Here is a 26,308-nt window from a genome sequence, read left to right as displayed (position 1 = left end):
TCAAGGGGATTCGAACCGCCGACCTTCCAATCAGCAAGCCCAAGAGGCTCAGTGGTTTAGACCACAGCGCCACCCGTGTCCCTTTTGACTGTAGAGGCAGAGCACAGCCATCATGGCTTTTAAATCTGCTCTTCCACTCGTGCAACAAAACTTTCCCCTCCTCCCCACAACCCATGCACCCTGAAAACCTGCTCCAGAAAGTTGGAGGAAATCACAAGAGGAGAGGAAGAAGCCCCATTTTGTGACTGGATCTCTGTGCACACAGCATTGGACAGAACCCAGGGTATGTTTTTCAGTCTAAGGAGAAATCCACAGAAGAGAATATTTATAAAAAGTTTACCTTTGCAGAGTGCTCCATAGTGACGACCACTTTAGTTCTTGAGCTGGACACCAAGTCCATGGCACCTCCCATGCCTTTCACCATCTTACCCTAAAAACACAAGATTTCACACAAAAAGGAAACAGAAGAATCAGGTGTCAACAGCACAGCTCAATATGCCAACACTCTTTGCTTTGATGCATTTAATCTACAGAATCTGGAAATCAAGCATCAGACAAAATGCAAAATTAAGCCAACGGTCCCTTTAGTTCCTCTCAGAATAAATGATTCTTCATAACCTCTCCAAGCCTCTACGTATCACAAACATTCCATTTTGAGCGTGTTCCCATATTATTTATGGGGAAAGGAGATTGATGGGCAAAACGGGGAACTGCATCTTGTCTCCAAATAACTATAATTCTTCAGCACACATGGGTTGTGTGACCAAAAGTTTTGGATTATATTGCTAGGCCATTGAAAGGCTGAATTTAGTTGCAAACCTGGCAGCAACCACTTAGTGTGCCTGGTTGTTTGGGGAATACAGTCATTTCAAAATGGCAAACTCGAATTTAATTTAATCCACTTTATTTCCCAGGATCCTTCAGGAGGAAGGGCTGGGTGTTTTCCCAACATGTAGGTGACAATCCCACACATTTACTTGAAGGGTAATTCCCATTTGTTTTATGTGACGCAGAAGACTGCCAAGCAAGCCTCGTGTGACTGCCTTGACGTATCTAAACAGCTGGTCTTTTGGAATGGCCCAATTGTGTGAAAGTTCTGCAGGGACAAGATCAGCATTGGTCCATCAAGCTCAGTGCTGTCTAACCTGACTGGCAGCAGCTCTCCAAGGTTTGTGGCAGAGATCTCTCCCAGTCCTACCTGGAGATACTAGGGACTGAACCTTGTTCATGCAAGTAGATGCACTACCACTGAGCCAAGACTCTTCCCCAACTAACAGGTCCGCACCCAAATAAACCTGTTTAGAACTGAGGCAGCACCTAACCAGAGCTGGCTCTGCTTTGTATAAGGCAGAGGTTTTCAGCCTTTTTGAGTCCACGGCTCCCTTGACCAGCTACATTCTTTCTGCAGCACCCCTGTGGGGCTCAGGAGCCCAGTAATGTCACTCCTTGCCTCCGGAGCTGGCAGCCCCTCACCTCTTTTTGAACACCCTCCCTTTTGGAGAGTTCCCTCAGCCTCCTCTCCCCTCTCCTTGGAAGTCCTCTGGGAAGCCACTGCTGTAGCCTCTGGTCTCTGAGCTTCCCCCCCCCCCCGCCCCAAAGAGAGGTGCCTCCTCCCACTACCCCACAGGGGCCTGGGAAGTACCCCTGGCTAGCCCCAGAGGCACCATTCGCCTGCGGAGCTTGCAACCAGAGCTGCTGCAGCAAACAGCTGTGCAAGCCTTTGGGAGGCAGAGACGCAAGAGGGCATAAGAGGAAGGAGGGAAGGAAGGAAGGAGGGAGGGAGGGAAGGAGGGAAGGAGGGAAGGAAGGAGGGAGGGAGGGAAGGAGGGAAGGAAGGAAGGAGGGAAGGAAGGAAGGAAGGAAGGAAGGAAGGAAGGAAGGAAGGAAGGAAGGAAGGAAGGAAGGAAGGAAGGAAGGAGAAGAGGAGGAGGAGGAGGAGTTTGGATTTGATATCTCGCTTTATCACTACCTGAAGGAGTCTCAAAACAGCTAACATTCTCCTTTCCCTTCCTCCCCCACAACAAACACTCTGTGAGGTGAGTGGGGCTGAGAGACTTCAAAGAAGTGTGAGTAGCCCAAGGTCACCCAGCAGCTGCATGTGGAGGAGCGGGGAATCGAACCCGGTTCACCAGATTACTTAACCACTACATCACGCTGGTGTAGGAAGGAGGGAAGGAAGGAAAGAGGGACAGAGCCACGGCACACTGGTTGAAAACCACTGGGGTAAGGTGTTAAAGTGAGATTCTACTCATACTCTCCTTCCGCGGAAGAAATTGCAAAGATTTAAAAATAGCAGCACAAAACCAAGTGTTTGGCAATATGTTATTTTTGCAGTTTTAGAAATCATTGACTTTCATGAAAAACTAACCATAAGGACGCCTTGAACAAAGTTTCCTTCTTCCTCAAGTCAGTATGTTCAAATTTTTAAATTTTTTTGGTATTGTATGTGTCACAGTGGCCGGAGTGGACTACTTCAGAGTAACGACGCTACGCAGCTCTGCATTTTATTCTTTTATTGGTGCTGCGTATTTACAGTGCTCAAGTCATTGCTATTTACACGGAGCGATGTTGTCAGTCGGTTTCAGAACCTCCTAATGGCTTTTGGCGCGTCTTTCTCCAACACAAAAGCTTTGGCAGACCCATCCTCTTGCCCCTCCTCTTCCTGCGTAATTCTGGAGTTGGGGGGATGGGTCTTCCCCCCTTACTTGCCCCTTCCTGTCCCACCTGGGACCCTGGCTCCTCTACCTTGCCTGAGCCTCGGACACGACTTCCTGCTTCCCCACTGGAATCGGAACTCTCCCTGCTTTCCCCTTTGCTCGGGGACGGGCTTGAACTCAGGAGGGGAGGGACTTCGCGATATCCCCTGTCCCTCACATCCACCCCCCTCCCAAGCTCTCCTTCACCCCTCCCCAGGCCCCCCCCATGTGTCGGTGACGACTGGAAGCCTAAAAACTCGGTGCTCTCCGAGCCCGTTGGTGTGAACACCTCCCCCCAGTCCTGCGAGCCCCCCCCTTCCGCCTGGGAGGACGGGAATCCCAAAAAGTCCGTGGCGTCAGAGCTGGTGGGGGTAAAAATGTTTTGCCAATCTGCTCCTTCCTCTGACTGGGTGGATCTTGGCGACACCCATACCTCATCCTCTGGTTCCTCAAACTCCGCTTCCCAGCGCCATGGTGAGCTGTTCTCCCGTGCCTCCTCCTCCTCCCCCTCCCTTTCCATGTGCCAGGGCTTGGGTCTGTGGGGAAAGAGGGCGTGAAATTCTTCCACCAAGAATTCCTCCTGTATCTGAGTGGCGGGAACCCATTCATTCTGGGACGGTGGAGCATCCTCCCATGCCATGAGGTACTCCAGGCCCCCCACCCCCCACCTTGAATCCAGGATGGCCGTGGCCTCATTGAGTTGCTCCCTGCTTTCCCTCTCCCCCCCTCCCTCGGGGGTTTGTTCGCTGTCTCTGAGCCTGCTGTTTTCCCTGTACGGCGACAGCAGCGATCTATGAAACACTGGATGCACCCTCATGTCCTCTGGCAGTGCCAGCCTGTATGCCACCGGGTTGACCTGTTGCGTGACCGTGAAGGGGCCCAGCCATTTGGGTGCCAGCTTTTTGCACCTCCCTCTGGTGGGAAGGCCCTCCGAGGACAACCACACCTTGTCCCCCACCCTGATGACCTCCCCTTGTCGCCTGTGGCGATCTGCCCCCTTTTTGTACGCTTCCTTGGCCCTCTCCAAGTGTTCTCTGAGCTGCTGGTGCACCGTCTCCAGTTCCTCTGCCCAATCCTCAGCCTGTGGGCCCTCCTCCTCCTCCTCCCTCTCCCTCTCTGGGAAAGATCTGAGGTCGCGCCCGTAATTGGCCTTAAAGGGCGACACCCCTGTGGAGACGTGCACTGCATTGTTGTAGGCAAATTCTGCTAGTGGCAAGCGATCCACCCAGTCCGTTTGCCGCTGGCTGACGTAGCATCTCAGGTACTGCTGCAGAATGGCGTTGACCCTCTCCGCTTGTCCGTTGGTCTGCGGGTGTCTAGCCGTCGACAAGCTGACCTCCACCTGCAGGAGGTTCATGAGCCGCCGCCAGAACCTGGAAACAAATTGGCGGCCACGATCCGAAATAACCCTTAAAGGTAATCCATGCAGTCTGAAAATGTGATCAACAAACAGTTTGGCTGTCTCTTCTGCCGAGACTGCCCTGGCACACGGTATAAAGTGACACATTTTGGACATGAGGTCCACCACCACCAACACTGCAGTCTTACCCCTGGACGAAGGCAGATCTGTGATGAAGTCCATGGACACCACTTCCCACGGCCTGTGTGGTGTGGCTAAGGGCTCCAGCAACCCTGGTGGCGCTGCTCTGACCACCTTCGCCCGCTGGCAGGTGGTACAGCCCCTTACATAGTCTCGAACATCTTCCCTCACCCCTGGCCACCAGAAGTGTCTCATGACTAGGTGAGTGGTCTTGTCCCTTCCAAAATGCCCCGCTGTAGGGTTGTCGTGCATCTGCTTGAGGACCGTACGTCGAAGCTGGGTGGTGGGTAGGTACAGCGCACCCTTGTAGAAAAGCAGCCCTCTGCGTTCTGCAAAGTCTTTTGCCTGCTCCCTCCCCCCTCTCAGTTCTCTGAAGATGCGGTTGGCAAATTCATCCGCTGCCGTCAGTGCTGTGAGTTCTGCCTCGCTCACCACTGCTGCTCCGCAGGACCATGCCGACGGGGGGAAAATGTGCCTTGGGGCTGGTGGCGCCTCCTCCTCCATGTACTCTGGCTTGCGGGAGAGGGCATCCGCCCTGACATTCTGCTCTCCTGGGATGTAGTGTATGGAGAAGTTGAAGTTCGAGAAGAACTCCGCCCACCGTATCTGCCGCTGGTTGAGCACCCTGGCAGTTCTCCAGAACTCCAGGTTCTTGTGGTCTGTGCACACCTGGATGGGGTGCTTGGCGCCCACCAGGAAGTGTCTCCAGTGCTGGAACGCCGCGTGGATCGCAAGAAGTTCCCGATCAAAAACTGTGTAGTTTCGCTCGGGCTGGGTCAACTTCCTGGAGAAGAAGGCACAGGGTCTCCACTCTCTGTTGGCGTCCAGTTGCAACAAAATGGCGCCCACAGCCTTATCAGAAGCATCTGTTTCAATGCGTAGGGGCGCGTCCTGAACCACGTGGAACAGGTTCTGGTCTGAGGCGAACACCCTCTTGAGGCTTTCGAACGCTGCTTGCGCCTCCGGTGTCCACCTGAACTTCTGCTTGCCTCTCAGGCAGTCAGTGATGGGAGCCGTAACTCGAGAGAAGTTCTTGATGAACTTCCTGTAGAAGTTGGCAAAGCCTAGTAGGCGTTGGGCATCTTTGCGCGTCCTGGGGCTGTGCCAGTCCAGGATGGTCTGCACCTTGTCCTTGTCCATTGCCAGCCCCTTGTCTGACAGCTTGTAGCCCAGGAAGTCCACCTCCTTGGTGTGAAACTTGCACTTCTCCAGCTTCACATACAGGTGGTTCTCCTTCAGGCGCTGTAACACCTCCCTGACGTCCTTCACGTGCTGCACTGGGTCGTTGGAGTAAATAAGGATGTCATCCAGAAAGACCAAGCATTTCCTGAAGAGTAGGGACCCCAGGACGTGGTGCATGAAGGCCTGGAAGCATGCTGAGCCCCCTTGCAACCCGAAGGGCATCACCAGATATTCAAAAGAGCCCAGAGGCGTGAACATCGTGGTTTTCCACTCATCGCCTTCCCGGATCCTGATCAAGTTGTACGCCCCCCTCAGGTCTAGCTTGGTGAAAATCTTGCCTCTGCGTGCCGCTGTCAGGAGATCATCCACTCTGGGCATGGGGAAAGCCACTGGCTCTGTCACCGAATTCAGCCGTCTAAAATCCACCACCAGGCGGCGCTGTTGCGTGTCTTTCTTGTCCACCCAGAAGACCGGGCTGCCCCCTGCTGCCTTGCTTTCTCTGATGAACCCCCGCTTGAGGTTCTTGTCGATAAAAGCGCGCAGATCCTCCAGTTCCTGGTCTGACATGGCGTACAGCTTGGCTGGGGGTATAGTTGCCCCAGGCACCAGGTTGATCTGGCAGTCAAAAGGCCTGTGTGGGGGCAGGTGGTCGGACTCCGCTTCACTGAAGACCTCCTGCAGGTCCCAGTATGGTTTGGGTATCGCCTCACCCCCTTTGACGTGCATGGTGGCCACCGTGGCTATCGGAGGCCCCTCCCCTGGTTGGTGCTGCATGCAATGTTCCAGGCAAAAGTCCGATCCAAAAGTGATGCATCTCTGATGCCAACTTATGGAGGGGTCGTGGCGCGCCAGCCAGCTCATGCCCAAAACGATTGGGGGGTCTGAGATGGTGGTGACGTTGAATGCCAGTGTCTCTGAGTGCCTTCCAACCGTCATTCTCATGGGGGGGGTTTGATGAGTGATGGCCCCTCCCAGCAGCTCTCTGCCGTCAATGGTTGCCACGTGCAGAGGAAAATCCAGCTGCAGAAGCTGGATCTGGTGCTCTTCTGCAAAGTTTCTCGAGAAGAAGTTGGCTGAGGCACCACTGTCAATTAGGGCGAGGACCGTCAATGGATAGCCATTTGGGAGCGTGAGCGTCACTTCTAGAACCACTCCTGCTCTGGGAGGGGTGGGCTGGCTCTGCTCCTCTCTGTGCGGGTGGGTGGGCTGGGGCTGTTGTCTGCTGACTGTGCCTGGCTGCCGCCCCTTGTCTCCTGCAGCCAGGCTTTCCCGTTTCCCTGCTGTGGTGCTGCGTCAGTGGGGGAGGGCACAACCGTTCCCGCCTTTCCTTGCCACTCCCTGCGATGTGGGCAGTCTCTGACGAGATGCTGGGGGGAGTTGCAGAGAAAGCAATTCCCACCCCTTCCCTCCTTGCGTCTTGGCGCCGCTGGGGTTTGAAAAGCCCGCGCGCGCGCGCGCGCTATCAATCTGCATGGGTTCCTGGTCCTGACTGGCCCCAGGCGTGGCTTGAAAGGGTTGTTGAGGGAGTGGCTTCTCCTGCGACCGTGGGAACCAAGCCCGCTTTGCGCGCGTTGCTTGCTTGTCGCTCCATCTGGATTCCTGCCTCACCCCCACCGCCAGAGCCGCTTTGCTCAGTTGATCCATATTACTGGGCTTTGGACCTCTCGAGAGCTCATCCTTCACCTCCTCATGCAACCCCAAGTAAAACGCCGCTTGCATTGGGGCAGACTCCAGATCCCACCCCAATCTGTGCACCAGCATGGTGAATTTCGCCCAATACGCGCGAACTGTCATATTTCCTTGGCGTAAATTATGAAGTTCCTCCTTAGTCTGGTCCATATGACTATCGGACGAATACATCGTTTTCAAACCTTCTAGAAATAGTTTGACATTCTTCATGCAAGGATTCCTTGTTGCAATTAACGGTCTTAGCCACTCCCTGGCCGCCCCTGTAAGGTGCTCCACAATAAACGCTACTCTGTGCTCATCATCAGGGAACTCATCGTGGTGCAGCTCAAGAGCATACACAATCTCAGTCTCAAAGCCCTGAAACTCCTTCGGGTCTCCATTGAACTTGCTTACTAGGGTCCCGGCTCTCCTTCCTGGCAGCACTTGGACTTGGGGTGCCCCTCCCGCCTTGTTTTTCTCTGCATCCAGCTTGTTTTGGAGGTCTACCGCCACCGCCCTTAAATGCTGCTCTTTTTCCTGGAGCTCTCTCACCTGTTCCGCAAGTTGTAGCCGGTCGTCCTGGACCTTCTTAGTCTCCTCTTTAGCTGCCTTCAATTCTCCCTGCGCCTGCAGCGACAGCTGTTGCAGTTCTAGCTGGGCTTGCTCAGCGATCTGCCGCCACTTCTCCGCCTCTGACACGCTCATCCCGGCAACTCCAAAGTAGCCCAAAAATGATTAGGAGGTTGCTGTCACAGTGGCCGGAGTGGACTACTTCAGAGTAACGACGCTACGCAGCTCTGCATTTTATTCTTTTATTGGTGCTGCGTATTTACAGTGCTCAAGTCATTGCTATTTACACGGAGCGATGTTGTCAGTCGGTTTCAGAACCTCCTAATGGCTTTTGGCGCGTCTTTCTCCAACACAAAAGCTTTGGCAGACCCATCCTCTTGCCCCTCCTCTTCCTGCGTAATTCTGGAGTTGGGGGGATGGGTCTTCCCCCCTTACTTGCCCCTTCCTGTCCCACCTGGGACCCTGGCTCCTCTACCTTGCCTGAGCCTCGGACACGACTTCCTGCTTCCCCACTGGAATCGGAACTCTCCCTGCTTTCCCCTTTGCTCGGGGACGGGCTTGAACTCAGGAGGGGAGGGACTTCGCGATATCCCCTGTCCCTCACAGTATGTAAAGTACTTTGTGTAAAATGTAAACAATATTAATATCCACTACCTGCTACCACAGCTTGAGTTATGCAATCCCCTAGTGCTTGAGTACTTTGTTTTCCCATTTCCTCAATAAAAAAGTACATGACTGGACAGAGCCAAAGATGAATTGCCCTGAAATATATTTGAAGAGCCCAGTGGACTTTACCAAGTAATGCAAGGAAATTACTATGCTGACACCCCCCCCCCCGCAGTACAAGGAATAAAAGCATAAAGCTGGTTCAAAAATCCTTCAAGTGTGTCAGAGAAGGTTGTGGCTACTCATGAGTAAAGACGCTCCACTCCGTCCTTTCTTTCAAGGTTTTATTGTGCATGCTATTTACAGTGCAAGATTGTCGGGGAAACATGACTGCTCGGTCCGTATCAGAACCTCGCAATGGCTTCTTCCTGGTCTTCGCCCAGCATAAGAGCCTGGGGACCCCAAAACGCCACCCCCCTGCCCTATGGGTGCTGGCACGCCTCAATTCAGGCGTCGGGGGGGGGGGGGAAACGGACGCCCTGTGTCCGATGGCTGTCTCAGCTCCCCCTCCCCTAGCTCTCCCTCAGAGCGGTGCAATGGCTCTGTAGCATAAGAGAGCCATCTCTCCACTCTGCTCACTTCCTCATTCCTCTCCTCTGGCTTGCTGTTCGTGCTGACGCTGGGTGATGGGCTGGTGAAAATGATGGTTGGGGGCTCTCCGTAAGGAGACCCCCCTGAGAAAGCTATACAAACGCCAATCTGAGCACATGCATGCTCAAAGCTTCCAAAAGATGGGTATATATCCACATTGCGACACTTCCCTCCCTTTGTCCCAATGCTGTCTGAGCAATCCTGCTTTTGAACCAACAGTTATTTACAGAGGCAAACATATAAGGTTCATGCCATTTGCCACTCTTGACATACATCACAGACCCCAGAACTGAATGGCACTTGTGCATATGAAAATGGCAGGCTCGCTTGGACCTTTCTGACACCCATGTTCCCATGGGCAAAGAGGCAAGCCACAGTCCGGTCTTAAAAAGCCTTCATTTAGAAGAAATTATCTGCTGGATCAGTGGGGAAACCTCAAATGATCCATAGGGGGTCACTTTTGGATGCATGTAGCTTTTCCTTCCGTGATAGCTCAGTTGGTGAAGCATGAGACCTAGCACATCCCAATAGAGCCAGGCTCTGCTTGAGGACCTCCCCATTACGAAGTGTAGAACATTTGTTTATTTTCTAGTTATTAAATGTATACGCCGATCTTCATCCAAGGATCACAAGGCTGTTTACAGTATAGAACCACACAAATGCATAACGTAATAGCAAACAAAACAGTAATGCCTCCTCCCTCCAAAACACACACACACACACACACACACACACACACACACACACAGAGAGAGAGAGAGAGAGAGAGAGAGAGAGAGAGAGAGAGAGAGAGAGAGAGAGTGCATCCCTTCTAGGTAATTGGTTCCACTGCGGAATTGCTCTTTCTTTCATCCCAATTTGGGAAATTAATTCCTCCTTAAAGCTCTATAGTCTGGTAGGAGAGCTGAAAATAATGCCAATATATTTCACATCTGGCAAACCATGCGCCCCTAGGGTTTCAGAGAGTACATGGGGAGACGAGTCTAACAAACCTGGAACACAAATTTTCACGGCCCTCTGCTGGCCCATTTACCAGAAGCAATGTATTTAGTGTTAACTCTGGAAGTGTATACTAGATTGTGACCAAACTAAGCCTCCTAGAGCAAAATATAGATAGGAGGCCTAGTTTGGTCAGAATTGGGTATATACTTCCAGAGTTAAATCTAAACACATCACTTCTGGTAAGTGAGCCACCTTAGCTGCTAGAGTAGAAATTTGTGTCCTGGGCTTTTTAGACTCTTCTCCCCATGTACTACCAGAAACCAAAGGGGCACATTGATTGGCAGATGTGAAATTCTTTTCAGCTCTCCTACCCCCTATTTAGGATCTTGACTTACACTGACCTCTAAAGATAATAAATTGCTGCATTCATTAATGTACCTGACTTTGCTTGTCTTGTGGCATCTATGGAAAACCAAATGCAAATACACACCCTGGAAAGGGGCAACATTTTGGACCACATCTGTGTTTTTTCTGGTATAATAATAATAATAATAATAATAATAATAATAATAATAATAATAATAATTTATTATTTATACCCCGCCCATCTGGCTGGGTTTCCCCAGCCACTCTGGGTGGCTTCCAACAGAAAAATAAAATACAATAAGTGTGGTAAGCCACACCATGCATTCTTTCTTATTGCTCTTATAATAACTCTTAAGATAAGTAATCTTTAAGAGAGTTCCTGATACCCTCTTCCTCTCCCTTTAGGGTAGCCAATGTGGTATCTTTCAGATGGTACTGGAATATGACTTCCTTCACTGTACCCACCCCACACACATGGGAGGCTCTCAACGCCTGAAAAATACCAAGCATAAAGTAATCCTATTCCTGGTTACTTGGGAGTCATACGTTAGTCTACCATTTCTGAAGTGGAAGAGTCACGATGAGGTGACTTTCCCCCCACCCACCCACCCTGCAATACTTACTGCCCCATGGGGTTGCTGTGGAGATAAACAGGAGAGCAACTTTAAGGCCCTTTGCAGATAAGCACGACAAAGAAGCATTCAAGGAGGCTAGAAAGGGTTCTGCCTGATTCCCTGGGGGGCCTGCCGCCATGGTAGGTAGCCTCGTCATAAGGCATCTTCAGTAATATGGTTTTGCCCAGGAGACACAGCTGCCAGGAGCAGGCATTTCACAGGAACCCCTTTCTGAATACAAAGCGAGCTGGCAAAAGTTGGCAGAAAGTTTTGAAGCATTTGCATGCCGACTGTAGAACTTTCCCCAAATTTATTCTTCAGGATTCGTCAACAGTTAGCCTCAGGGCATCTGTCACTGGTTCAGCGGTTTATTTGCTGTTGCATCAGATCAGCAGCACCAGTATTTATGGTATTAATATTAATAAATCCCTAGGAGACCTCATCCATCACTTTTAATCTCTTCTCCAACTCCTACCCCATTGCTCTTAAAGTGTGATCTTCAACGGCTCGGGGCTATTTTACCAATATAAAAGCATCATTAGTCAAAGAAACTACAGCCTCATATTCAACGCTTCTGTCGGGGGAGGGGGGTTTTCCACCCAGAAGAGCAACGTAACTCATCGCAAAATGTACTTCTTGATGCAACCATTCCAGATAACTCATCACAAAAGAACCAGTTTAAAATTGCGCTTTGTGTTTGTTTTTTACAAGATAGAACCAGCTAAAACCAAAAAATTTAATCCACAGTAATTCTGTATTTTCCTGCGTATAAGACTACTTTTTAACCCAGGAAAATTTTCTCAAAAGTTGGGGGTCGTCTTATACGCAGCCAAAGAAGCGATTTCTGGCGCTGCAGACATTTTGGAAATGGGCAGCGCGGCGCCGGAAATCGCTTCAGTGCATCCAGACACGATTTTTGGCTTCCGGACATGCGCAGAAGCGATTTCTGGCGCTGCAGACATTTTGGAAATGGGCAGCGCAGGCATGTCTGGCCCACGGACGATTGTAGGAAGAGGGGTAGTCTTATACGACGAGTATATCCCAAACTCTATATTTTAACTGGAAAAGTTGGGGGTCGTCTTATATGCCCAGTCGTCTTATACGCCGGAAAATACGGCAGGGCTTCAAATACTATTAAGGAAAAATTGCTAGTCTTTTCAAAATGGACATACTACAGGGTTGGCAACACCTCCTGCAAATCGTAAAAATAATGACTTGTGCATGGTCTATGTCAGAACGTATTATTTTCCTCCTATTTCAAATGAAGGTGTATCTCATCTGAAAAGAGAGCTCCTGGGTGCTGCTGTGCTTCAAATCTGGGGGGTGAGGGTATAGGAGTAGGCTGGGGGTCCCCCCCATTCTTTCAAAAATGATACCCCCACTGTTCACATGGAGCTTAGTAGAGTATGAAAAGAATAATTTCATTCATACCTACATGCTTAGTCAGAAGTAAGCATCACTGAGTTCAATGGGACATACTCCCAGAGGTTGTGCAATTGTGCATAGGACTCCAGCCCAAGGCAGACTTTCTTTTAAGAAACTAGACTATAGTGAGGATCTTAAACACTAACAGCAGGTTTAGAGCAGGAGGAAATGATGGCCATTCAGATCTTGCTGGACTCCAAGTCTAATCATCTCTGACCACTGGCCATGCTTGCTGGGGCTGATAGGAGTTGGACTCCCAACAAATATCTGAGCACATTCAAAGGATAGGTTAACTCTAAGAAGCCATTGCTCTTTCGGATTCCAAGAAAAGCAAAGAGGGCCTAAATATTACGTTAGATTCATCTTTCGTTGCTCAAGCCTCAAGTCAAGAGGGAACCAGACTATTTTTTCCAGGATCCCTAAATTGGTGTTAGGCGAGGCTGCATAAAAAGGCTTAACTGCTGAGAGTGAAATATCACAAGTTGCAAGTTCTCAGTGGGAGGTGGATAGACTCTGAACTACAGTCATACACACTAAGAAAAGGAAATCCTTGCAATAATTGGGGGAGGGGAGGTTTTTTTTTTAAAGCCCATATTATTGTGATGGTGATGACTGCATTACATGTGTGTTTACTTCTGGAACCTGATTTAATTCCTTCTGTAACCTACATTTAAGGCTTTTGCCAATTTCTCTATGGACAGCTGGATTCCTTGTTGAAAAAGCCAACGTGTCTAGGAATGACTAGATTACCAAGTGGAGAACCAAAGATGCTTAGGGAAGGGCTGTGGCTTAACAGTGAAGCGTCTGCCTTGCGTGCAAAAGGTCTCAGGTTTGATCCCCGGCCCCTCCAGGTAAGGCCACCTGAAATCAGGAAGAACTACTGCCAGTCAATTTAGACAATACTGAGCTAAATGGGCCAGTTATAAGGCAGCCTCCAAGGCTCAATTGGTAGGTGAAGATTACTAGCCCGTTCTCTACTTTGATTACACAATAACATGTTTTGTTAGAAGGAGTCGTGAGCACCCACCCTGCTCTTGCGAGAACTTATGAACTAGTGGTGAATTTTTTTATATGTAAAAAAAGAGAAGTTCTTCAATTACAAAACAAAAACAAAGTGTTAGCAAAGTGTTAGCAAAGTGTTAGGATCACTGCATGCATCCAAAAGGAGTCATTTTTACTATTGTTGAGAACACATCATTTCAGTGGGAGGAGGAGGAGGAGGAGGAGGAGGAGGAGGAGGAGGAGGAGGAGGAGGAGGAGGAGGAGTGTTTGGATTTGATAGCCCACTTTATCGCTACCCGAAGGAGTCTCAAAGCGGCTAACATTCTCCTTTCCCTTCCTCCCCCACAACAAACACTCTGTGAGGTGAGTGGGGCTGAGAGACTTCAGAGAAGTGTGACTAGCCCAAGGTCACCCAGCAGCTGCATGTGGAGGAGCAGAGACGTGAACCCGGTTCACCAGATTACGAGTCTACCGCTCTTAACCACTACACCACACTGGGTCACAATGAAAAGACGCTTCTAAATGCTTCGAATAAAATGCAAATATATAATAAGGACCCTTCTCCATCTACTTACAGGAATCATCCAGTTGGCTAGATCACCATATTTAGACACCTGCATCGCTCCAAGCATTGTCAGGTCAACATGCCCCCTGTTAAAAACAACAAAGAAAGAAACGAGCACGCTTTTGGCATCAGAAATCCTGGCACAATTTTTGTTTGTTCCATCTACAAACCCACTAACCATTCCTGAACGGTACCCCTCTATAAAAGCAGTGGCAGAAAAATAACTTTAAAATCAAGCACTGCTGGGTAGCTGCGAGAATAAAATCCCATGCACATTGAGGCTGCCATCTTATACCCAGTTACCTAGGAGTAAGCTCCATTGAAGTCTATGGAACTTACTTCTAAGGCAGGTATAAGGGTAGTGTCGTTACCTGGGATTATGTCCCACCGAACTCAGAGGCCTGGGCTAATTATCTACATGTCAAACTTGGGACCACTCGGCATTCGCTAAACAACACACCAACGCTAACAACAAAGCGACACTGCACAGCCTGTGCCACAAGATCGCCCTTAATACTCTGTTCATACAACACAAAAGATTAGTACAAAAAAAGTGTTGGCCTGACAACCGACAGCACCAGCCGAGATGACTATTTTGAGTTCGATATCCAGCTGCTAAATCTATTGAGTTCCAATACCCAGCTACTAATTATTTTGCTGTTTCACAGAAGACTGATGGATAGTCACTTTGGTGTGGGTTACTAATAAGTTCAGGTACCAGCTGGGCCTGTGCTCTTGACATTTAGCAAATTAGTTTTTTTCGTTACCTACCCTCGAATCATTGCAAAAGATTCGTCGCTAGAGAAGTAGGAAGCCCCTGGAAGCACGGTGACGGTCTCTTTGCCTGCAGAAGGAACTCGGTGTTAAGTTTGCTATGGCCAACAGGCAAAAATCCCAGGGTGGTGCTGGGAATCGATGTTGTCTGTGTCACACAACAAGGCTTCACAAAGCTTCTACTCTTTTGGGGGGTGGGGGTGGGGAGGTGAGGAAAACACAAAGGCAAAAGCAATAAAACACAAATGACAAGAGTCCCTCCAAACTTCAAGTAGACCCTTCCAGACCTTTATATATTAAAAGGTTGCAGAGAAATTAAAGCTTGCCTAAAAGCCAGCGTGCCATAGACGTTCAAATGCTGTACAGTGCTACCTTGGTTCTCAAACTTAATCCGTTCTGGGAGTCCGTTCGACTCCCAAAACTGTTCAAAAGCCAAGGCGCGGCTTCCGATTGGCTGCAGGAGCTTCCTGCACTCATCGAACGTTTGGCTTCTGAAAAAACTTCGCAAACCAGAACACTTACTTCCGGGTTTGTGGCGTTCGGGAGCTGATTTGTTCGACAACTAGGCCGTTCGGGAACCAAGGTGCCACTGTATTTGAATTGTATCAGGAAATCAAGCTTGCTGAATGACCATGGGGCACTCGTTCTACCTACCTCTGGGGGTTGTTGAGAAGATAAAGGAGAAAACTGTACATGGCATGTCCCCTTTGAGACACTGATAGCTTTCCCAGAAAGGCCTGGGCAAGAAACCCTAACCTACCTGCATACTTGCTTAAACCCTCAGTTGGCTCCAGACCTTTGCTGGAGGAACATCCCAGGCCAGCCTTTCTCAGCCTCGAGTTCCCATATATTGTTGGACTACAAGTCCCATCCCCTTCATGGATCAATGCCTTGTCGTGGCGAAGGGGCTTGAATAACTCAGAGAAGCTATGAGCTATGCCATGCAGGGCCACCCAAGATGGACAGGTCATAGTGGAGAGTTTTGACTAAACGTGATCCACCTGGAGAAGGAACTGGCAAGCCACTCCAGTAACCCTGCCAAGAAAACTCCATGGACAAAGACAACAGGCATATAAAAGTTATGACGCTGGAAGATGAGCCCCTCAGGTCGGAAGGCGTCCAACATGCTACTGAGGAAGAGCGGAGGACAAGTACAAGTAGATTCAGAGCTGATGAAGCGGCTGGGCCAAAGCCGAAAGGACGCTCAGTTGCGGATATGCCTGAAAGCGAAAGGAAAGTCCGATGCTGTAAAGAAAAATATTGCATAGGAACCTGGAATGTAAGAACCATGAATGGAGGTAAGCTGGATGTGGTCAAAAATGAGATGGCAAGAATAAATATCGACATCCTGGGCATCAGTGAACTAAAATGGAAGGGAATGGGCGAATTCAGTTCGGATGACTATCATATCTACTACTGTGGGCAAGAATCCCGTAGTAGAAATGGAGTGGCCCTCATAGTCAACAAAAGAGTGGCAAAAGCTGTAATGGGATGCAATCTCAAAAATGACAGAATGATCTCGATACGAATCCAAGGCAGACCTTTTAACATCACAGTAATCCAAGTTTATGCACCAACTACCGGTGCTGAAGAAAGTGAAATTGACCAATTCTATGAAGACCTACAACACCTTCTAGAAATGACACCAAAGAAGGATGTTCTTCTCATTACAGGGGATTGGAATGCTAAAGTAGGGAATCAAGAGATAAAAGGAACAACTGGCAAGTTTGGCCTGGGAGTTCAAAATGAAGCAGGGCAAAGGCTAATAGAGTTCTGTCAAGAGAACAAGCTGGTCATCACAAACACTCTCTTCCAACAACACAAGAGACGACTCTACACATGGATATCACCAAATGGGCAGCATCGAAATCAGATTGATTATATTCTCTGCAGCCAAAGATGGAGAAGCTCTATACAGTCAGCAAAAACAAGACCTGGAGCTGACTGTAACTCAGATCATCAGCTTCTTATAGCAAAATTCCAGCTTAAACTGAAGAAAGTAGGAAAAACCACTGGGCCAGTAAGATACAATCTGAATCAAATCCCTTATGAATACACAGTGGAAGTGAGGAACAGGTTTAAGGATTTAGATTTGGTGGACAGAGTGCCTGAAGAACTATGGATGGAGGCTCGTAACATTATACAGGAGGCAGCAACGAAAACCATCCCAAGGAAAAGGAAATGCAAGAAAGCAAAATGGCTGTCCAACGAGGCCTTACAAATAGCGGAGGAGAGGAGGCAAGCAAAATGCAAGGGAGATAGGGAAAGATACAGGAAACTGAATGCAGATTTCCAAAAAACAGCAAGGAGAGACAAGAGGGTCTTCTTAAATGAGCAATGCAAAGAAATAGAGGAAAACAATAGAATGGGGAAAACCAGAGATCTGTTCAAGAAAATTGGAGATATGAAAGGAACATTTCGTACAAAGATTACCATAATCAAGGACAAAAGTGGTAAGGACCTAACAGAAGCAGAAGACATCAAGAAGAGGTGGCAAGAATACACAGAGGAATTATACCAGAAAGATATGGAGGTCTCGTACACCCCAGGTAGTGTGGTTGCTGACCTTGAGCCAGACATCTTGGAGAGTGAAGTCAAATGGGCCTTAGAAAGCACTGCTAATAACAAGGCCAGTGGAAGTGATGATATTCCAGCTGAACTATTTAAAATTTTAAAAGATGATGCTGTTAAGGTGCTACACCCAATATGCCAGCAAGTTTGGAAAACTCAGCAATGGCCAGAGGATTGGAGAAGATCAGTCTACATCCCAATCCCAAAGAAGGGCAGTGCCAAAGAATGCTCCAACTACCGCACAATTGCGCTCATTTCACACGCTAGCAAGGTTATGCTTAAAATTCTACAAGGCAGGCTTAGGCAGTATGTGGACCGAGAACTCCCAGAAGTGCAAGCTGGATTTCGAAAGGGCAGAGGAACCAGAGACCAAATAGCAAACATGCGCTGGATTATGGAGAAAGCTAGAGAGTTCCAGAAAAACGTCTACTTCTGCTTCATTGACTATGCAAAAGCCTTTGACTGTGTCGACCACAGCAAACTATGGCAAGTTCTTAAAGAAATGGGAGTGCCTGATCACCTCATCTGTCCTATGTGGGACAAGAAGCTACAGTTAGAACTGGATATGGAACAACTGAGTGGTTCAAAATTGGGAAAGGAGTACGACAAGGTTGTATATTGTCTCCCTGCTTATTTAACTTATATGCAGAATTCATCATGCGAAAGGCTGGACTAGATGAATCCCAAGCCGGAATTAAGATTGCCGGAAGAAATATCAACAACCTCAGATATGCAGATGACACAACCTTGATGGCAGAAAGCGAGGAGGAATTAAAGAACCTTTTAATGAGGGTGAAAGAGGAGAGCGCAAAATATGGTCTGAAGCTCAACATCAAAAAAAACAAGATCATGGCCACTGGTCCCATCACCTCCTGGCAAATAGAAGGGGAAGAAATGGAGGCAGTGAGAGATTTTACTTTCTTGGGCTCCTTGATCACTGCAGATGGTGACAGCAGTCACGAAATTAAAAGACGCCTGCTTCTTGGGAGAAAAGCAATGGCAAACCTAGACAGCATCTTAAAAAGCAGAGACATCACCTTGCCGACAAAGGTCCGTATAGTTAAAGCTATGGTTTTCCCAGTAGTGATGTATGGAAGTGAGAGCTGGACCATAAAGAAGGCTGATCGCCGAAGAATTGATGCTTTTGAATTATGGTGCTGGAGGAGACTCTTGAGAGTCCCATGGACTGCAAGAAGATCAAACCTATCCATTCTTAAGGAAATCAGCCCTGAGTGCTCCCTGGAAGGACAGATCGTGAAGCTCAGGCTCCAATACTTTGGCCACCTCATGAGAAGAGAAGAATCCTTGGAAAAGACCCTGATGTTGGGAAAGATTGAGGGCACTAGGAGAAGGGGACGACAGAGGACAAGATGGTTGGACAGTGTTCTCGAAGCTACCAACATGAGTTTGACCAAATTGCGGGAGGCAGTGCAAGACAGGAGTGCCTGGCGTGCTATGGTCCATGGGGTCACGAAGAGTCGGACACGACTAAACGACTAAACAACAACAACACAAGTCCCATCATCCATAGCCAGCAGGGGCAGCGGTCAGGAATGATGGGAGTGGTAGTCCAACCCAAGGTTGAGAAAGGAGATTGTTGCTCTTGGACGCCTGCAACAAACTTGAATTCCGCCTGGCTCTATCTGAAGCTGTCCATGGTTCTGTTTCTCTGCTTTCCTCTCCCACCTCCCCATTAACTTCTTGAAGGAAGGACAGTATAAATATGTGGAAGAAGGACAAAAATCGGGTTTAACCTGCATTGATGAGATCAGGGTCAACTTCATTTTCAGATGGGTAAGGTCCCTAGTTAAAACACAAAGCAAACACTTGCATTAAATTTCCAGTCCAACAGTTGTGTTGTGTTGTGTATGGATTCCCGTTGCCTGTGTTCCATTCTTACCAAGCCAAGGACTCCATTTTCACTCTGTAGATGAACAGTTATATCTGGACTGATGAAGTTGCTGGCAAGCAGTGGGATTCCAATACCCAGGTTAGCTTAGACAGATCGGTCAAGGTTAAACGGATCCAAGTTCTTCGTTCTGTACATGAATTTATTTAATTCAAATGCACATCGATTTTTTTTAAAAGCAATTGCATTCCACACAGCCAAAGGATACCATACATGCCATCCTCAAATTCAAGGGCCGCTCTCCTGATGATCCTCTCTCTTACGTTATCGCTATCTTTCTTCTGCTTGCCTTTGCTGTCTTCAGCTTTGCGTAACGACAACCTCTAGAAAAACAAGCAGAGTGAAGAGGGTGGTGACAACTGCGCTCTTTCATGGAACATTAAGGACCAGCATATATTGTATCACAGTCGGTAAAGGCACCCTGAAGCAGCAAGAAATACATTTAAGATACCCTGGGTTGGTTTATGCTAAACACTGGCCTGATTTGCACATGGCGTAAACCAAACTATCACTTACTGTGAACAATCATGTGTTTCCCGTGCCCAGAAAGACAGCCATTGCTGTTCTGTTTCCCCCTACAGCCAATGCTAACTCAGCTCACCACCTTTCTGAGTCTATACTTCTCCCCAAACTTCACCCAGCAGGTCATGTAAAGAAACGACCTTATACCAGGTCAAATGATTTGTCCCTCTGGCCCAGGGGTGGGTGGAGCCAGAGTAAAAAAAAAAAGAGAACAGGGCAACCTTGTTTTCATTCCCTTTCTCCATTTCCTCCCCATCATGCAAGGTTGCTAGAGGAGGGACATCTTGTTCTGGTCAGAATTTCACCCATTTTGGTACAGACATCCCACTCAGTTTCCGCCCAGTCTTCCACCACACACATGAAGTTAGGGCAATGGCCGCAGGCTTGCCCCTGAGACTGGGATTTGAGAAACACCTTCTAGTTACAAACAAGTGCCTACTTAGGCATGTACAAATCTGTCATTTTCAATTCTCCAAGTTTCCCCTTTTCCCTCAGTCTTAAACTCAGTTTTCCACATTTCCGCAACAATTTGTGCGTTGTTCTTTAAAAAAAAATCCTCATGAAAGTTTCACCAGCATTCACTGCTTATTTCTGCTAGCAAATGTTCTGTTTGTATGTAGTCCTGACTCAATACTGTACACACATTTAGGCAAAGCCATCTTCCCTAACTTAACTGTATTTTTTGCACGTTGTTTTCACCAATATCTTAATTTTGCATCGCAAAAAGTGCAAAGTTCATAGGCTAGCGGCATTTTCGTTTGCCTAACCCTTCAAGAAACGCAAATTAGCTTCTCATTAGAATGCCAACAAGATCAAACTCCTCTTCCATTCCTTAGTGCCTGCCACTGGCTCACATGATGAATTTATACTCTACCTTTTAGGAAAACTTTCCAAGTTATGGAAAAACACTGAGCTATAAGGACCCTCCCCAAACCAACAGTTGTGAACACAGCCTTTGGGTGAGTGAACAATACGCTTGCCTGGTCCTTCCTCAGGTTATGCCTGAGCAACAGAAGCCCATTTCACCAAGGAAAAGTCTCTTCCAGGTTCTGCTTCAAAACCCAAGTGCTGCTCCAGGTTGCCATCTGCTGTTACCGTTTCATACAGCATGCCAACTCCTCCCTAACCCAATGAAGGACTGACATTAAAAAACAACACATTATCAGTAGCGGATCAGGGAAGGTAAGACACATGCCCAAGAAGCCTTTTCCAGAGTGAAACTGAAGCAGACTTGCCAAAAGAGCAGAAAAAACTATTTATGTACGCTACAACAGCGGCTAGGACATTACTAGGCCAAAAATGGAAAGACGACAAGATACCAACGAAAGAAGAATGGCAAGAAAAACTGATTGAATATGCTGAAATTGCGAAGACAACTGGAAAACTTAAAGAGACAAGGACAATAGAGATTCCAAATAAGACTGGGAACCGTTTATGTTGTATTTACAGAAACATTGTAAAGAAGTGGACTCACTAACAGGGTCTGAGTAAACACAATTGAGAAAACAAACACAGAAGCGAAGATGCAATAATTGGAAACATAACAAAGTGTAAGATGTAATGTGAAAAGAATTATGGTGTAAAAATGATAAGAATATAACATTTAATTTAAAGATTACAATATTAAGGCAGAATAAAATAAGCAGGAGAAGCAAATATTTACAGTACCAGAAGAAAAAGTTGAGGGAAGTCATGGGAGGGGGGGTGGGGGAGATTGGGAATTACCATATTTTTCCGCCTATAGGACGCCCCCATGTATAAGGCCCCCCCCATTTTTGCGGACTCAATTTTAGGAAAATGAGGGGAGATGGCCCAAAGTTGTTGAGCCTCTCCCCCCACGCAGCTGTGGGCAGGAAACACCCCCAGATCGCTCCCGGCTCGCTGCGGCATCGAGGGAAGCCGCACTCCCGGCAATGAGCTGGCTGGCGGCATGCCGCTTCTCCCCACCCCAACCACCATGCCACTATCCATGTATTGGACAACCCCAGTTTATTTGACTTGATATTTGAGTCAAAAAACCTTGTCCAATACACGGAAAAATACAGTATATGTGTGTGTTTTTCCTTTGTGATAATGGTGATTGTAATGAATATAAAATTGTAAAATTAATAAAAATTATTTAATTTAAAAAACAGGGTGAAAATGAGGCAGAACGAGGAAGAGAGGCAGTAAAAGTTAAAAATTCAAAGCTCAGTAAGGGGGAAAAATGAACCAAGAAAAACAATGAATCAGACAGAGAATGAATGCTAAGTAGCAACAGCAGCAATGCTTTATTAAAATTAATAATAAATAATCAGCAATGCCACTGATTTCGTCTTATTCTGAAGATAGCGCCTCTGGCGGTACACATTTGCACGAATTCAAAGGAAGTTTACATTCAGCAGCTCCCAAGCCAAAAATGGACTTGGCTTGGAAAGGTGTGAATTGGCCCAATAAGCAGAGCTCAGTACTTCAATTGCAATCGGCATAAGCTCCCCAACATCTGTGGGGAATCGGTACATTTGAAGTGCTTCCACTTAGGACCAGTGGGTTTTAAAAACCCTTGGGAATTTTCCATTTATCTACGTTGCTTAAATAAACGCTTGCCCTGTTACACTTTCCAAGCACATGGTTTTTATTTGGCAGAACAGATTTCCGAGAGAGACAGGAAGAAATTGCGCATCTTTACATTCTCCCGCCAGGAAGACAAGAATCCTGCAGACCTTGGTCAAGGGCACTCCTGCATGCATCTCAGAACTGGAAGTGGAAGCCTGGAAGGAGCAAGACTGCTACCAGGATGCCTATACAGTCCTACCTTGGTTCTCAAACAGAATCCGTTCCGGAAGTCCGTTTGACTTCCAAAAACGTTTGAAAACCAAGACGCAGCTTCCGATTGGCTGCAGGAGCTTCCTGCGCTCAATCAGAAGCCGTGGAAGCCACGTCGGACGTCCGGCTTCCCAAAAAAGTTTGCAAACCAGAACACTTACTTCCGGGTTTGCGGCGTTCGGGAGGCAAAACGTTCGAGTCGCAAGGTGTTCAAGAACCAAGGTATCCATGCATTCAAAGCACCAGAGCTTCCGAGTCTAAAACTCTGACCTGCATCTTGGCCCAAGTCTCTGCTTCTTCTCACTTTTGAAACGGAGGCACAAAGAAAATGTGAATATATGTTTAATAACAGCTTAAATTGGAATTAGGCTTCCCTTGGGACGTTTTGCTCTCCCAGCCAGAGCCAGACCAGATATTACAGCCATAATTATTTCTCTCCTAATATGATAAACTATCTTCCTTTTCCAGGCACTCTAAGCTAAATCTGCTTTATACTGGAACCCTCACTCAGCACTCGGGTGGATAACCGCATTCCGTCCAAGACCGATTTTCACTTGAAGAAGCGAGCCCAGAGCCTCCAAGGTAGACGCAATTTTTATAGGCACTCTCACTCTTAAGACAGTAAACAGAGGAGCTTGCAGTTTCATTGCCTGTTTTGACAAGGCAGATCCCTAGCAGGATTACAAAACTCAGCAGACCAAAATTAATCCCTGCTGTAACTTTGGTCTAGACAATATAAAACATTTAAAAACAAGGTGGGGGGGGGAGTGGCATCAAAGGGAGGGAGGGGAGAAGCCAGGCTGGAGAACAGGAGAAACTGAAAACAATCATGGTTTGGCTGTGCAATAATGAAGATCTATGCCCAGCCTTCTATCGGGCTGAAGAAGAAACAGGAATAATATCTGATGATTAGCCGAAAAAGGAAAAAGGAAAATGTAAGGAGTGCTATCATTCAGCACATGTAAGATGCATTTAATTATTTATTATCTCTTCCTTCCTTCCTTCCTTCCTTCCTTCCTTCCTTCCTTCCTTCCTTCCTGGAACTCAAGGTGACATACTGTATATGGAGGTCCCAAAGTCTCCTGTCCAGGTACTGATCAGACCCTGATCTGCTTACCTTCGGCAAGGTGGCTGTGTCGTGTGCCCTTGGGATCTTGCCTTGGGACCAAAGCACTAAAACAAGGGTTTTATCACACAAGGCGGTTTTTCAGGTTTTCTATGTTCGGGCAAAACTTTCCCTATGGATATGCCTGATGAGGAACGATCCTGTATCTGCTACAGACCCCTTTGTGCTCTGCAAAGAGTTCTGGGGCAGGTTACAGAGGGTGCGAAGATTGATGCAAGACACTGTTGAGATTCATTCCCTGTCCTGCAGTCATAGGACTATTGTTTATCATATGACTGTATGCGTTTTGTGCCCACAGAGTGGAAGTGACGTAGACAGGATGTTTGTCTTACTGTTGTTCCTGAAGTGGAACTGTTGTTTCTTTTGCTCTCTCTTTGCTGCCTGCTATGCTAGAGAGAGGCAGCCATGCTAAACAGCCCTGAATGTCTGACCTGGGCAAACAGAGACAGACTCTGCATTTTGCAACAATAAAATGTTGTTGTTTAGTCATTTAGTCGTGTCCGACTCTTCTTGACCCCATGGACCAGAGCACGCCAGGCACTCCTGTCTTCCACTGCCTCCCGCAGCTTGGTCAGACTCATGTTGGTAGCTTCAAGAACACAGTCCAACCATCCCTCCTCTGTCGTCCCCTTCTCCTTGTGCCCTCCATCTTTCACAACATCAGGGTCTTTTCCAGGGAGTCTTCTCTTCTCATGAGGTGGCCAAAGTATTGGAGCCTCTGCTTCAGGATCTGTCCTTCCAGTGAGCACTCAGGGCTGATTTCCTTAAGAATGGATAGGTTTGATCTTCTTGCAGTCCATGGGACTCTCAAGAGTCTCCTCCAGCACCATAATTCAAAAGCATCAATTCTTTGGCGATCAGCCTTCTTTATGGTCCAGCTCTCACTTCCATACATCACTACTGGGAAAACCATAGCTTTAACTATACAGACCTTTGTTGGCAAGGTAATAAAATAGTTTAGCCTTATACAATGGCTTTCCTGTGTGTGTTGTTTTTCAAGCCGAGAGCAACCACAGATATTTGCACCCCCTGGACTCAATAGTAGCCGGGCATATCTGCACAAGGCTTTCTCCTAGCTCTGGGCAGTCTCACAACTGCCCCTGGCGACAAATGCTAAAAGACACTACCTTGGTGTTCCTTCCCCATTCAAGTTTTTCCTTGCCTCTGAAAACTATCCATGGAGCTGCCTTATACAGAGAGTCACAACACGGGTCTGTTTATTTATTTATTATTTTACTTTAGTTATTTCCACCAGGTAGGTCTCAAAGCGGCTTCCAATAATAAAAATAAAAATAAACACTGTGCAAAATTTTAAACATAAATTAAACCTCCAAAACACAGGAGCTTTCCAGGAGCTTTTTCCTGGCAGGAGCTTTCCAGAGTTTCACCAGCGGTCTCTCTCTCTACATTTGCTGGGGATTGCCAAGGACTGAACCTTTTTGCATGTAAATCATGAGCACTACCGTAGCTCTGAATCGCTGCTCTTCCCTAAACTCAGCATTCCTCGCATAATAATAATAATAATAATAATAATAACAACAAGAACAACAATTTATTATTTATACCCCGCCCATCTGGCTAGGTTTCCCCAGCCACTCGGCGGCTTCCAACAAAATATTAAAATACAAGGGTCTGTTAAACATTAAAAGCTACGAACACCACTTCTAATAATAAGTCAACAGAATCATAAGAAATGAAAGCCGCCTAGCCCTACCGCCAGCAACATGAAACACAATTATCTGCTCAACAGACTTCCAAAGGATCCCCTCTTGGCATGAGGCAGTCAGGATGGTACCCTTCAAAGTATCCAGTCATTCCTGACCATTCGTCATGCTGGCTGGGCGCAACTGAAGTTGGCTATCCCCACCAAGGTCATTCAAACGACACCTATTCTCCAGAGAAGCGTGAACTTGCAGAGACAAGAGCTCTAGCTGGCTTAAGTAAGCCAAGCTAAAAGGCTGAGGGATGCTTGGGCACACATGCCCACACACAACATGCCAGCCAAGCGTCTTCGCAGCCCCAGATCCTAGGGTGGCAGCTCAGGTTTCTTGCCAATGCAGAAATATGGGAATAACCAGATCCTAAACATGAGCTCAAAAGTCATCCACCAATTCTCACCAAAGGATGTTTGACACAGCTGCAGTTGGGGGGGGGGAGGCTATTTAGGGAACTTCAGATGTGATTAATGAAGTGCTGAGGATGCGTTCTGTTAAGTGGGTCGCATTGGGATTCAACCTTCATTTATAATTGGATATGGAAACGGCGTGGTGTCTGCTGAGGTCCACAGAGGCACAAAAATGTTTTATTGCTTACACATTCAAGCTCCGATGAGATTATCAGCTTTTGCTTTTTTCAAAAAAAAAAGAGAGGAAAAAACAAGTTCCCAGCCCCTTAGGATGAAGATATGTTGGAAGTGTGTGTGTGTGTGTTGAATTTTTTTAGAAGTCGGAGAGGTGGCTAAGCAGTAATTATGGGTTTCGCGAGTTACATGGTCAAGGAGTGATGCTTGGGAGACATCACTCCTTGACCATGTAACTAGCGAAACCCGCAATTATGCAAAATAAGAGCAGCAATACAAATGTCCCCATGCCGCATGGGTAAACACATAGGATGGCCCCAAACCCCGTTAAAACTTACCTCAATTCTTTTTTCATACTTTCCCCCTTTGATGAGACGATGGACGTAGATCTTGGGGACATGAATATCTTCTGGGGCAAAGGAACCAACGTCCACAATTTCTTCTACCTGAGCAGATGTGAAAAGCAAAAAGGGTA

General features: G+C 47.5%; 1 protein-coding gene across 1 annotated transcript in view; it reads right to left on the bottom strand.

The window, feature by feature from the left end:
• The window catches only part of OXCT1 (3-oxoacid CoA-transferase 1), a 61,936-nt gene that overhangs the window by 9,176 nt on the left and 26,452 nt on the right, over positions 1 to 26,308 (bottom strand). The window contains exons 8-14 of the mRNA XM_035100569.2: positions 26,172 to 26,279; positions 19,290 to 19,404; positions 19,073 to 19,167; positions 18,927 to 18,975; positions 14,599 to 14,671; positions 13,838 to 13,913; positions 341 to 430 (exon numbers count right to left, since the gene is read on the bottom strand). Coding sequence (XP_034956460.1) covers positions 341 to 430; positions 13,838 to 13,913; positions 14,599 to 14,671; positions 18,927 to 18,975; positions 19,073 to 19,167; positions 19,290 to 19,404; positions 26,172 to 26,279 — 606 coding nt within the window. The remainder of the gene's footprint in view (positions 1 to 340; positions 431 to 13,837; positions 13,914 to 14,598; positions 14,672 to 18,926; positions 18,976 to 19,072; positions 19,168 to 19,289; positions 19,405 to 26,171; positions 26,280 to 26,308) is intronic.

This window comes from Zootoca vivipara, chromosome 11 (genome assembly GCF_963506605.1).
Source record: "Zootoca vivipara chromosome 11, rZooViv1.1, whole genome shotgun sequence".
Taxonomy (NCBI): domain Eukaryota; kingdom Metazoa; phylum Chordata; class Lepidosauria; order Squamata; family Lacertidae; genus Zootoca; species Zootoca vivipara.
Note: the sequence above shows the minus strand (reverse complement) of the source record. Positions and strands in the feature narration are given on the sequence as shown.